Below are 12,287 nucleotides of genomic sequence, written 5' to 3'. Positions count from 1 at the left end.
CATCCTTTTCTGGGTTACTAATGACAGTCTCCTCCTAGTCCTCAAGATTCAGTTTTCAGCTAGCTTTTTGTTCCCTCTAATGCTTTTTAAAAACCATTTCAAGTCACCTTGATGCGCAAATACTTGATAGCTTCCTTTTCACACCCACGTTATATACATATGTCTGCTTGGCTTTGCAGGCTACAGTCTGTTTCTTTCCAAATACCTCCAAGATGGATTTTCCCATGGCAACCTATTATCACCCCCCAACTCCCAAATTGGTCTTGCAAATATACTCTTTCCCCTTAGTTCTTCCTTCCTAGCCTGGAATGTTCTCCCTTTACCCCTCCACCACTGAAATCTTGCCCATCTTATTTAAGAATTCTTTTCTTTTTTTTTGGGGGGGGGGCCACACCCAGCGGTGCTCAGGGGTTACTCCTGGCTGTCTGCTCAGAAATAGCTCCTGGCAGGCACAGGGGACCATATGGGACACCGGGATTCGAACCAACCACCTTTGGTCCTGGATCGGCTGCTTGCAAGGCAAACACCGCTGTGCTATCTCTCCGGGCCCAAGAATTCTTTTCTTACGACCAGAGACTTCATTGGTCTTTCTCAGACTCTATGTACAAATGGGTATATGATCCCAGGCAAAACCCATATATTGCTTATAATAAACTCTCTTCTGTGAGGGCAGTTATCAGTTAAGATTAAGATTAAGGGAAATTTTGGTTCCCTCAAGCATTAGGCCTGCCTTCAGGCAGTGCTCAGCACAGTCCCCAAGAACCTGTTTTCCTTAGGTCTATCTTGTTTTTCTGTGGAAACAGCTCTGGTATTCCCCAGAGGTTCTCAAAAACTCCCAGACTTCATGCTTTATTATCCTGAAAGAGGAGGGAAGGGCAAGTCTATAAGTCAGCACTCTCAACAAAAGCCTGGAGATGCCTTCTGGTTGGAGAAGTTTAGTAACAAGTCCTGTGGTTAGGCCAGGGGGGATAGAATGTGCTGACTGACATACATTCCACCTTCCGGGGACTGCTTAGTCTCTGTTTGTGGGTCCACAAACAAACAGCAACCGGAAGGACAGAAGAGACCACCACTCCCAGAGTGGGTTCTCCACTGAACACCTTCCTGCACAAGAACCCACAAATGTTTACAATGGCTAGTTCCTCCTTGAATATTAAAAAGAGGATCTGAATCTAGACTGCAGTCTGTTCTTTTGCTCCCAGTGACCCTGAACCACCCCAGAGGGCCACAACACTGCTGAGAAGGAGTAGAAAGGAAGGGAGGGAGGGAGGGAGGGAGGGAGGGAGGGAGGAAGGAAGGAAGGAAGGAAGGAAGGAAGGAAGGAAGGAAGGAAGGAAGGAAGGAAGGAAGGAAGGAAGGAAGGAAGGAAGGAAGGAAGGAAGGAAGGAAGGAAGGGGGAAGGAGGGAAGGAAGGAAGGAAGGAAGGGGGAAGGGGGAAGGAGGGAAGGAGGGAGGGAGAAAGAAAAAGAAAAAGAAAAAGAAAGAACGAACACCCTGAGTAAGGGTCCAGAACTTGTAAGATGTGCTTAGGATCACACACACACACACAAAAAGGAACTTAATAGGCTGGAGAGGTGCTATGCATAGGAGATGCATGTTTGATCACCAGCACCATAAATGGCCCCTCTGAACACTGATAGGAGTGACCCCAAAACACCAATTTGGGAATAGCCCCTGCGTACTGTTAGATGTGGCCCCTCAAACACAGGAACTTGCCCAGATCTTTCAGCAACTTTGTTCAAATTGTGGTCAAGTTCGATCTTACATACATACGAGTCTTCAGCTTGTGGGAGCAAATCTTTGGCCCTGGGTTTGGAGAACCCTCCTCGCCCCCCAACCACTTTGCACATGCTCAGTCATCCAGTTCCTCCTTGCAGCGTCCCCACGGGCTGGAGTCCATGGTAACCTGCTTGGCAACTAGGACTCTGTTGGCTGAGGCCTGGAGCCCCAAGAGTCAGTCAGTCGCATGGGCTGAGGCTGCAGAAAAGGCTGAAAGTTCGGGGCTGCGGTGAGTCCCCTTGGGGGTCAGACTTGGATCTGACAGACTGGGCACCTCACGTGGCCACTGACCCCTCTGAACAAAGAGATCCATGAAGGCTGCGACCCCGCCATCTCCTCCTGGCCACCAGCTTGCGAGGGCAGCGAGAGTTTGGGGTTCGGATTTGTGAAAGGAGGTAGTAGGGTGTTCCCAGTGGGTGGGGAGGTCCCTACAATCGGGGTGAGGAAATGAGGAGGTGTGAGCCAGGCAAGGAGTTGAGTTTTCTATATTTTATCCACAGAGTCAAAGCGAAGTGCAGAGGGGGAAAGTGAGCGCGCAGCCACAGGCTGTCAAACTGGGGTTCTCCTCATTCTAGACGCCCCAATCTCATCAACCCTGTTTCTTGAGCTTCCTGAAGTCTGTGCGCCCTCTGCTGAGCTGTGCGCTGCAGCTGCATAATGGTCTGGCTTGTTCTTAGGTGCTTTTTCCTAAATTCAGGCCATGGAATCTTCGTCAAAGCCTGAGACGTCTTTACCCAAATACTGCAGCGTGTCCACAACCCTGAAGGCCCCCGCCTGGGCTGCCGCTGCACCTCCCTGGGACTTCTCCTTCACTTGCCCTTTTGCCCTTCGAGCACCTTGTCTCAGCCCCATCACCAGGTACAGGCTACAGGGGATCTATGACCTCTCGGTTAGCCTAACTTTTGTCTCACTTTGAGTGGCAGATTTTAAAGTTGACAAGTATAAGGTACTTAAGCCTCTTCAGTGAAGAAATTTCTAGCTCATTTTACTGTCAATTATGTTGCCCCCAGACCACAATATACATTAGAATTTTTCTCACCAACTGTTAAGGGTGGCCCCTCAGTATTCCTAAATTAAAATTTAATTCAAAGTAAAATAAAAAAATTCCAGAATAGTTTGATTATTGGCTTATGAGAGTTGGGTGGCTGGAGAGAAAAGTCAATGGGCTGAGCCCACGACTGCTTGTAGGAGGCCCTGGCTCAATCCCTGGCACTTGCTCGGAGCCTATGTTCCCATTCTCCAGAGTGTGGCCCAAAACCTCAAAATAAAGTATGAAAGGCAGCAGGGAACTCTGGTTGTAAGCACATAAGGTTTTTGTATCTCAGGGATTCTGCTACTTACTTCATTTTGTCTAGGTTAGGGACACGCAAGTTCCAGTGGTCTTTCACAACTTGCTTTTGATTCACTCGTGTGAAACATCTCAAAGTCAGACTTAAGAATTCTTCTATCAGGATTTACCCCCATGAAGTCAATAAACTTCTGCTTCAGGGGCCAGAGCGATAGCACAGTGGTAAGGCATTTGCCTTGCACGCGGCTGCCCAGGACAGACCTGGGTTCAATCCTCAGCGTCCCATATGGTCCCCAAGCTAGGAGCGATTTTTGAGTGCAGAGCCAGAAGTAACTCCTGAGTGTCATTGGGTGTGGCCCCAAAACAAAACAAACAAACAAAACCCATCTACTTCAAAAATGCAAACCTGGACTCAGCAGCTCTTTTGGATCAGCCCTGCCTACATATTTTCCCAGAGCTGTCTTCTCCCTTTTCTATTTTATAGTCCTTTACTCAGATACTCTGTGTTTCCCCTCCTCAAACATTTCCTCACCCCTCTGGCTTCACTGCATCAAATATCCTTATGTTCCTTGAGCCATTACCATTCATTCATGCCTGCACAACTCATTCCTAGTCGTACACACACTAGAGATCCCTTCTTGATACTCTTTTCCAGCTTTCTGCCTAATCGCAGACACAGAATTGTCTTAAATCTGACCAGGCTCATTACATATTTTGATAACCCTGTTCTGGCTTCCCAAGAGCTGATCTCATCAGAAAAAAGTCAGAAGTCAGAGATTGCAACTCTTTAGGTGATGTCTGTTCTATGTGCCTATGTTTATTGTACACACGCTGTGGTGCTACTGAGCTGTAATGGTGAAACCTGTTTCCTGAAGATTGTAGGTCTTTTCTTCTATTCTCCGTAACTCCATTGTCCTCAGGTATCCATCCCATCACCCATGTGTCCACATGGCTAACCCAGCCTGGCAGGAAAGAGTTAGAGATGCTGCTGACAAATGGGTCTTGGCCCAGAGGGAGCCAGATGGCTTTTATTACCGAGCTCAGATAAAGACTGCTCCAGAGGTGAGTCCCTAACCCCCTGCATACCTTCACATGCTCCTCTGATGGGCCCTGTTGTACCTAACGTGCCTTAGTAGATATCTTGGATAAGCATGGATCTTATGGGGCCAGAGGGTAGGAACAAAAATGTAGTATCACTGAGTTTCCCTGTTGGTTGGGGTTGTGTAATGTAAGAAACACAAGTTGATCAGCTTACAGGAAAGAACATCATAACTGCTCAGTTATGGAGACTGCTAGTCCAGAGGTTAACAGGGTGGCTTCTTTCCGAGGTCTGTGAAGGAGAATCTGTTCCAAGTGTTTTTCCTAGTTTCTGGTGATTTGCTAGCAGTCTTTGGAGTTCCTAGGCCTGTGGATCATCCTGACCTTGGTCTCATCTTTACTATGTGTTCTCCCTAAGTACTGTATATGTTTTTTGGGTTTTTTTGTTTTGGTTTTTGGTTTTTAGGCCACACCTGGCGATGCTCAGGGGTTACTCCTGGTTGTCTACTCAGAATAGCTCCTGGCAGGCACGGGGGACCATATGGAACACCGGGATTTGAACCAACCACCTTTGGTCCTGGATCGGCTGCTAGCAAGGCAAACGCCACTGTGCTATCTCTCCGGGCCCGAGTACTGTATATGTTTAAGTGTCCCCTGATATCTTTTTGGATTAATTCTGTTTAGGGTTCATGTCCAGTGAGTGGTGCTCAGGGCTTACTCTAGCGGCCCAGTGGTCCTCCAACTATGGCCCGCGAGCCACATATTGTATTTGTATCTGTTTTGTTTCTTCATTGCAAAATAAGATATATGCAGTGTGCATAAGAATTCGTTCATAAGTTTTGTTTTTACTATAGTCAGACCCTCCAATGGTCTGAGGGACAGTGAACTGGCCCCCTGTTTAAAAAGTTTGAGGACCCCTGCTCTAGCCTCTGTGCTCAGGGATCACTCCTAGTGGTGCTGATAGTGAGGAGATGGAATCATATGTGGTTCCAGGGATAAAACATGGGTCAGCCACATACAAGGCTAGTACTATACTCTCTAAACTTGAGTTTCTCCTTTTAATCCAGACATCAGTTGTTGCAGTTAAGAGTCAGACAACTCAGCCACATTCAATATGGCCTTGTATTAAGTAATTGCATCTACAATGAGCTTACTCCCAAATAAGATCACATTTAAATGTATTTTGGAATTAGGACTTCAACACAGGAATTTTTGGGGTAGAAGCTAGGGCTGAGTGATAGAGCACTGTATAAAGTTCCTGAAAAAAAAAAAACACAACAACAACTAAATAGCCTACAAAAGTATGTATTGAGCACACATGTGTATGTCTATACTACATAATTTAACCTGCAACAATGAAAAAATGTTCGGTTAATATACTTTGTTGGGGACAGTTCAGTATATTGAACTGTGAACACTAGCCAGAGGGAATGAGGAACATGTTTGCCTGTGAACACACCTGAACCCAGATACATGAAGAAGGCAGAGTGTCACATGTAGGGATCCACCCTGGCTCCAACCCTTTGGATTTTCTGTTCTTTTTTTCAGGGTCAGACTTATTTGGGGACAACTTCTAACTGAATCATGATCACTCCTGACAGATTTATAAATGTGGTTACATGAAAGAAACATTTTTGCGGATGTTAAAAAATTATGAGGGGCTAGAGAGATAGTTCAGTGGGCTGGGTATGTGCCTTATATGCAATTGATGCGAGTTCTAGCCCCAACATCACATATGGTTCCCCCAGCCCTGCCAAGAGTGATCTCCTGAGTACAGAACCAGGAATAACCCTGAACACAGCTAGGTTTGGCCCAAAAAACTGAAAAGAAAATAAAAAGATGAATTACTGAGCTTCCAATTAGAAGTAATATTCATGTAACTAATATGTAGCTTCAAATGAATTATTTGCAGACCTTGGCTCAAATTTAGGTTCTGTCTAGTCATTCAAAAAAAAGTAACATATAACTGAAGTTTCTCTTCAAAGTTATAGAATATTCAAAACAATCTCTAATTGTAATTGGTTTAAGCACTTCTCTTACCCTCTCATGATGGTTCTTCCTCATGTGTGTACCAATGCTGACGGCCACAGCCACCTTGTCCAGGTGGATGAATACAACATCCAGGGCTGCTGGATCAACACTTCAGGGATGTGTAGGGTGTGTGCTGGGGAAAGCTGCAGAGGACCAGTGGCTCCTGGAAATTGCAGGTCAAAACTCTAGATGGAAGGAAGAAAAGCCAGAAAAGAAAGAGTAGGGAAGGGAAAGAGAGGAAGTGACAAACTAGAGTTGTCTGTTGTCCACGACAAGAGAAGGCTGAGGGCCAAGCTTATGCTGTATAGCCTGCCTGTCTGCTGGTCTTGGTTCTGGTAGCCCCTGTTCTTGTCCCTTCTCTTGATGACTGTTGCCACCTGTAAGGAAGATCTCCTGGGCCCAGTTCTAGGGCAGCTTTGGGAACTCTGGTGCTCCTTTTGCACTTTCAAATGCCAGATCTTATACTGATTCTTTTCTTTCCCACAGCTGGAGAGGCAGGGGGCCCTGCTTGTAGAATTTGAAGCTCCCCTTGTTACAGGCCCAAGACTGCTAGCCCAGCATCGGAGTGTGGTCTTAAAAGATGATGTCATTCAGTTCTCACCACCCTTGGAATACTCCCTGCAACAGGGGGACAAAGTGTTGGCCCCCTGGGAGCCAGGACAGCTTCGGTATGGTCCTGGTACTGTTCTCTGGGGCCTAGAGGCAGGAAGCCCACACAGCGGAGATGGAAGCTACTCTGACCGCCCTGGTCTCAGGAAGGAGCCAGGTGAGGGGCTGGGGATCCTAGAGTTCAGAAACCTTTGAGAATTAGAGTTCTCTTTACCTTCATGTGGAGCTTAATTCTGAGGGTCACAATTATTAACAATAAATATACAAAACCTATCCAGAGTGCAGAGCCAGGAATAAACCTTGAGCACCAAGTGGTATGGTTCTACTATATATTTGTGTGTATATATTTTTTAAATAAATGCACAATTAAAAAATAAGGACAAAATAGTCTAAACCACCATGTTTAAGTTGTTTAATAAACTTACGGTGTGATGGGCTTATCCTGGGGTAACCCTGGTCCTTATGACCTATTCTTTGTCAGTGGTCCAGAGACTGGGAGAGAAAAGGCCAGACACTTCTTTGCATAGCCAGACAGCCCCACTGTAATCTAGAGAATGACAGAAATGCCCCATTTCTAAAACAGCTTCCCCCTCTCCTCCCTTTCCCCTGAAGGCCTCTTGGCTATGATGTAGACATTAGACGGGAAGGTTCCTGCAGAGGTACCAGTGGCCAAAGTCAGTATAGAGCCATAAAGATTTGTCTGAATGCACTCTAAGACCCACGCTGAGAGGGGCACCAAGGCTTTTTCTTTGTCTGAGAAAAATTAAAATTTTTGTGCTATGCCCCTTTGTGTTCTGCAGCATCTAAAGAAGAAATTACTGTGCGCTTCTGGAATGGCAAGATAGCCACAGTGCCCGTAGGTGGGATCTGGTGGGTGCCTCCAGCTATATGGAAGAGAGCTGTGGATAAGCTACATGAGCTTTTCGTCAGGGAATGTGCCAGCCTCCTCCCCTGGGCCCCTTGCAGCTCTCTGCTGGGGCCAGTCACTGCTTGTGTCACCAACAGACTGCCTCTGAGCCCTTCTTTCCCAGACTCTCTTAGCCACACTACCAAATGCTGCCAGCTGATGTGCCAGGGCTACCACTGCTACTGCCCCTTGGCTGGAACTGGTTGGTGGCCTTTAAGCAGAACCATAGAGAACAGAACCTCTCGAGAACACTCAGAGGAAGCACCAAAGCCCACAGAAGAGCCATTGCCCCTTGAAGGCCTTGAGGAGGAGGAAGAAACAATGCAAGCAGCTGTGACTATTTCCTCCTCTTCCTCCTCCTCCTCCTCCTCCTCCTCTTTCTCCTCTTCCAACAAACATTACTTGGAGAATGATCTGGAAATGGGCCTCCCAGAGAGACTAATGGTGGACAGATCAGTCAACACAGACCCCATCCTTTTGGGTAAGCCAGCCAGGCAGGTCGACCTCTGCCAGCCCAAGTGGAAGTATTGGAGAAGAAATGGGCCTGAGCCACCTCCTGGGAAGCCAGCCAGGTATATCTTTTCTAGCAGGGCTGAAGTGCCTGCTCACTCCCTTATATACTTCTCTCAGGAATCGAATTCCATAGTAAAGACCCACTGTGAGGGGACAGGCAGGAACCCAATAGAGAAAGGCCAGTTGAGGGGGTGGTAGAGAGAAGGAAGTAGCCGGTCTCCATTGAAGTAATAAAGCTCCAGAAAGAATGGGTGGATGTTTGTGGTCATGCTTGCATTCTCCTTTAGCAAGAATGTACTTCTTTTCTTCCATTAGACTCTCATAACTGCTATTGTACACTTTTGTCCCCCCCCCATTTATTTTGGAGGCCTTGATTTTTCTCTAAATGAATACATTTTTGAGTAACCTAAAAACACAGAAACTGGTTTAAAACATGTATTAGTAGACTCACCTCTCCAGATGGGGATCCCTAGTAGGAGTGGGTGAAAGTACTGCATTGCTTGATGTTCATTCTTTATAGCTAAAGGGAAGACAGAGTGGGGCTCTCACTAGTAATCTGAGGCTATTCCTCAGACTTATTGGGGTGATGTGAGAGGTTACACAGTGAAAGTCATGAAAGCTAGTCCTGAGATTCAGGCGACCATGTTGTGAGAGATTGATCTCTGGGCTCCCATGTGCAAAGCATGCCTGCCATCCCTTTGTGACATTTTCTTGGACCTTCCTTCACACTTCTTTAAATTTTGCTAAATACCATGTGTTAAGCCCTCCTAGGCTTAGTAGAGCGTATCATGATATACCTCATGTCTTGCATGTCTAAATTCCTAGGGGGGCACTGAAAAAGCAGAAGCCCAGGCCATCTGGCAGAAGAGGCAACAGCAACAGCTCAGATGAGCCTGACCTTGAGATTGTGGAGAAAAAGAAACTCTCATTCACTGCTAGTGGGAATGCCATCTCATCATATGGAAAACAATATGGAGATTCATCAAAAGACTGGAAATTGAGTTCTCATATGATCCAGCAATACCTTTCCTAAGAATATACCCTAGGAACACAAAAACACAATACAAAAAAATGCCTTCCTCACACCTATATTCATTGCAGCACTATTTACAATAGCCAGACTCTGGAAACAACCAAGATGCCCTTCAACAGATGAATGGCTAAAGAAACATATACACAATGGAATTTTATGCAGTCATCAGGAGATGAAATCATGAAATCTTCCTATACATGGATGTACATGAAATCTATTATGCTGAGTGAAATAAGAGGGACAGAGATAAACAAAGAATAGTTTCACTCATCTATGGGGTTTTTGTTTTGTTGTTTTGTTTTGGGGCCACACCCAGTGACGCTCAGGGATTACTCCTGGCTATATGCTCAGAAATCGCCCCTCGCTTGGGGGACCATATGGGATGCCGGGGGATCGAACCATGGTCCGTCCTAGGCTAGCGCAGATGCCTTACGCCCTGTGCCACCACTCCGGCCCCTCATCAATGGGGGCCTATTATTGTAATAATGCCCAGAGACAACAGAGATGAGGATTGGAATAACTGGCTCTCGATGTGAAGCTCACCACGTAGAGTGGTGAGTTTAGCTAGAGAGATGACTACACTATCATGACAATATTAATGAGTGAGAGTAGAATGCCTGTCTCGAATACAGGTAGGGAGGGGGTAGGTAAGGAGGGAGGAGGGAGATGGGGGGCATTGGTGGTGGGAAGGTTGAACTGGTGAAGGAGGGTGTTCTTTTTATGACTGAAACTCAACTACAATCATATATGTAATTATGGTGCTTAAATAAAGAAAAAAAAATGATGAGCCTGACCTTAGACTAGTGTCTGGGAACAATCATGTTCATTGAAGTTGGAACTATTCAGTCTGCGAGGTTAAAGTCTACCACTACAGGAGTTGGGAGGTTTGATTCCTGATACCTACATGGTACCCTAGAAAAACAAGGTGTGGTCCTAGAGACTACCAGTATCCCTAGTAGTCTCCTTTCTGGGAAGGCCCAAGTATACCTACCACAGCAGGACTCGAACAATATCATGTTCTTGGACCCTTACTTACATTGAACTGATAGCTCATTGGCTGAGACTGTTAGTGGGACCCTGGACCTCCTAAGAAATGTTTGGGAAGTTCCGTCCCCAGGAAAATAGTCTACACCATCTAGTATTTTAAGAATCTCTAGGCACCAACCACACTGGGACCTGTGTTTAAAGCAAACAGCCACTCAGCCAGAGGGTTTTAATCTTGCACCTAGGTAAAGACTTCCAGAAAACTGAATCATTTTTTTAAATTTTATTTTATTGAAACCATTGTGACCTATAAAATCCTTTATAGTTGAATTTCAGATATACAGTGAATCAGGGCCATTCCCACCACCAATGTCGACCTCCCTCCACCAATGTTTCCAGAGTGCATCCTATACCCTTTGCCCCCTTGAGCCTTCCCAGGAAGAAGACTACCCTTTGCCCCCTGGCCTGCCAATATAACAGACCCATTTTAGTTTAGATTGTTAATGTTTATGTTTCTTGAATCTATTGTTGACTTTGGCTTTGATATTTAGTTCTGTCCTCTTTTTCTCCACCTGAAAGCAAATTATTGCTGTTTCCTAGTCATCATGGTGTCATATGAATTCACTTTGGTGCAAGTTGGTGCCAGGGCAGCATTATGGTCTTCCCCGCTAAAAGTTTGATTCCTGGTGCTAGCGCAGAAAACTATGCTGGTTCCAAAGATGGGATCCAAGGCTCGAAGTTGAATGGCCACTGTCAAATCCACTGAAGCCTAAGTCAAGTCACTATGACAAATGTTCAGGTTACAATATATTATAAACTGCAATTTACAATTTATGAGTTCCTATCTGTATTAGATAAGAACTCCTTTCTATATGTAAGAGTTCCCCATTTTAATGTGCCTAAGCAAAAAGGAACAATGCTACATGATGCTTCTGGTGCATATAGGGGTAAAAATGACAAGCTAAACAATCCTTATAATCTGATTCTAACATGAATTCAGAACCCAAGAGAAACTTATCTACTAGAATTTCCTACTAAACAAATCCAAAAATGGGATGGAAAAACTACATCTACCTAAAGAAATACATAATAAGAATTATATCTATTAAGGAAATATATGAAGGAGATATACATATCCCCTTTAAGTCTTTTGAAAAAGTCGGGGTCAGGGATAAAATCCGGAGTACAGTGTCAGCTTGCAATGTTTGTGGAGTCTGAAAAACAGCTCCCAACAGTCACAGATCAGGAAAAGTCAAGCTTAGGGTCTCAAAAGCTGAATCTGGGATTTAGCTACAGGGATCACACACTTGGTTGCAGAGCTTGTTTGCTTGGTTGGAGTACACCTATCAACATATTTACACATACATACATACTCTACAGTGTTCAAGTTCTAGAGATCAGTTATATATAAAGCAAATTCTTTGAGTCTCCCATCACTCAGGGGTTAATCCTGGCTCTGCACCCAGAAATCACTCCTGACAGGCTTGTAAGACCATATGGGATGCCGGGATTCGAACCACCATCCATCCTGGATCGGCTGGGTGCAAGGCAAACGCCCCACCACTGTGCTATCTCTCCTGCCCCTCATTTTTTTTTTTTTTTTGTTTTTGGGCCACACCCGGTAACGCTCAGGGGTTACTCCTGGCTATGAGCTCAGAAATCACGCCTGGCTTGGGGGACCATATGGGATGCCGAGGGATCGAACCTAGGTCCGTCCTAGGCTAGCGCAGGCAAGGCAGGCACCTTACTTCTAACGCCACCACGCTGGCTCCTGGCCTTCATTTTTATCATTTATTTTTTTAGACCACTCATGGGAGTCCTGGGGTGAGGTAGGAAGTGGCTATTCCCAGTTCTGAGCTTGGGGATAGTTCCAGTGGTGGTCATGGGAGCAAGAGTATCCTAGAATTAGACCAGGATCAGCTGTATGTAAGGCAAGTGCCTTAAACCTGAATACTAGCTCTCTGTCCTGAGTTTTGATCTTTGAAGTCACAATATAGGTCTACTGTTCTCATTGGAAGCTAAAAATTAGTGGTGGTAGATTTGATCTATGGTCATTCTGCTGGGTATGGCTACTACAACAATAGCCAAAGGGCAAGAGTATGAGG

At 45.5% G+C, this 12,287-nt stretch overlaps 1 protein-coding gene across 1 annotated transcript; it reads left to right on the top strand.

Annotated features, from left to right (window-relative positions):
* Positions 1 to 2,471: 2,471 nt before the first annotated feature.
* C9H11orf16 (chromosome 9 C11orf16 homolog) lies at positions 2,472 to 9,093 on the top strand (the record flags this gene model as incomplete). The annotated part of the gene is made up of 5 exons (XM_049780665.1): positions 2,472 to 2,637; positions 3,988 to 4,129; positions 6,623 to 6,855; positions 7,544 to 8,224; positions 8,991 to 9,093. Coding segments are annotated over exons 1-5 (1,317 nt in total), but the record flags the coding sequence as incomplete, so codon positions are not given.
* Between the last annotated feature and the right edge of the window lie 3,194 nt (positions 9,094 to 12,287).

This window comes from Suncus etruscus, chromosome 9 (genome assembly GCF_024139225.1).
Source record: "Suncus etruscus isolate mSunEtr1 chromosome 9, mSunEtr1.pri.cur, whole genome shotgun sequence".
Taxonomy (NCBI): domain Eukaryota; kingdom Metazoa; phylum Chordata; class Mammalia; order Eulipotyphla; family Soricidae; genus Suncus; species Suncus etruscus.
The sequence above is the reverse complement of the archived record's forward strand: the minus strand, read 5'-3'. Positions and strand labels throughout refer to the sequence as shown.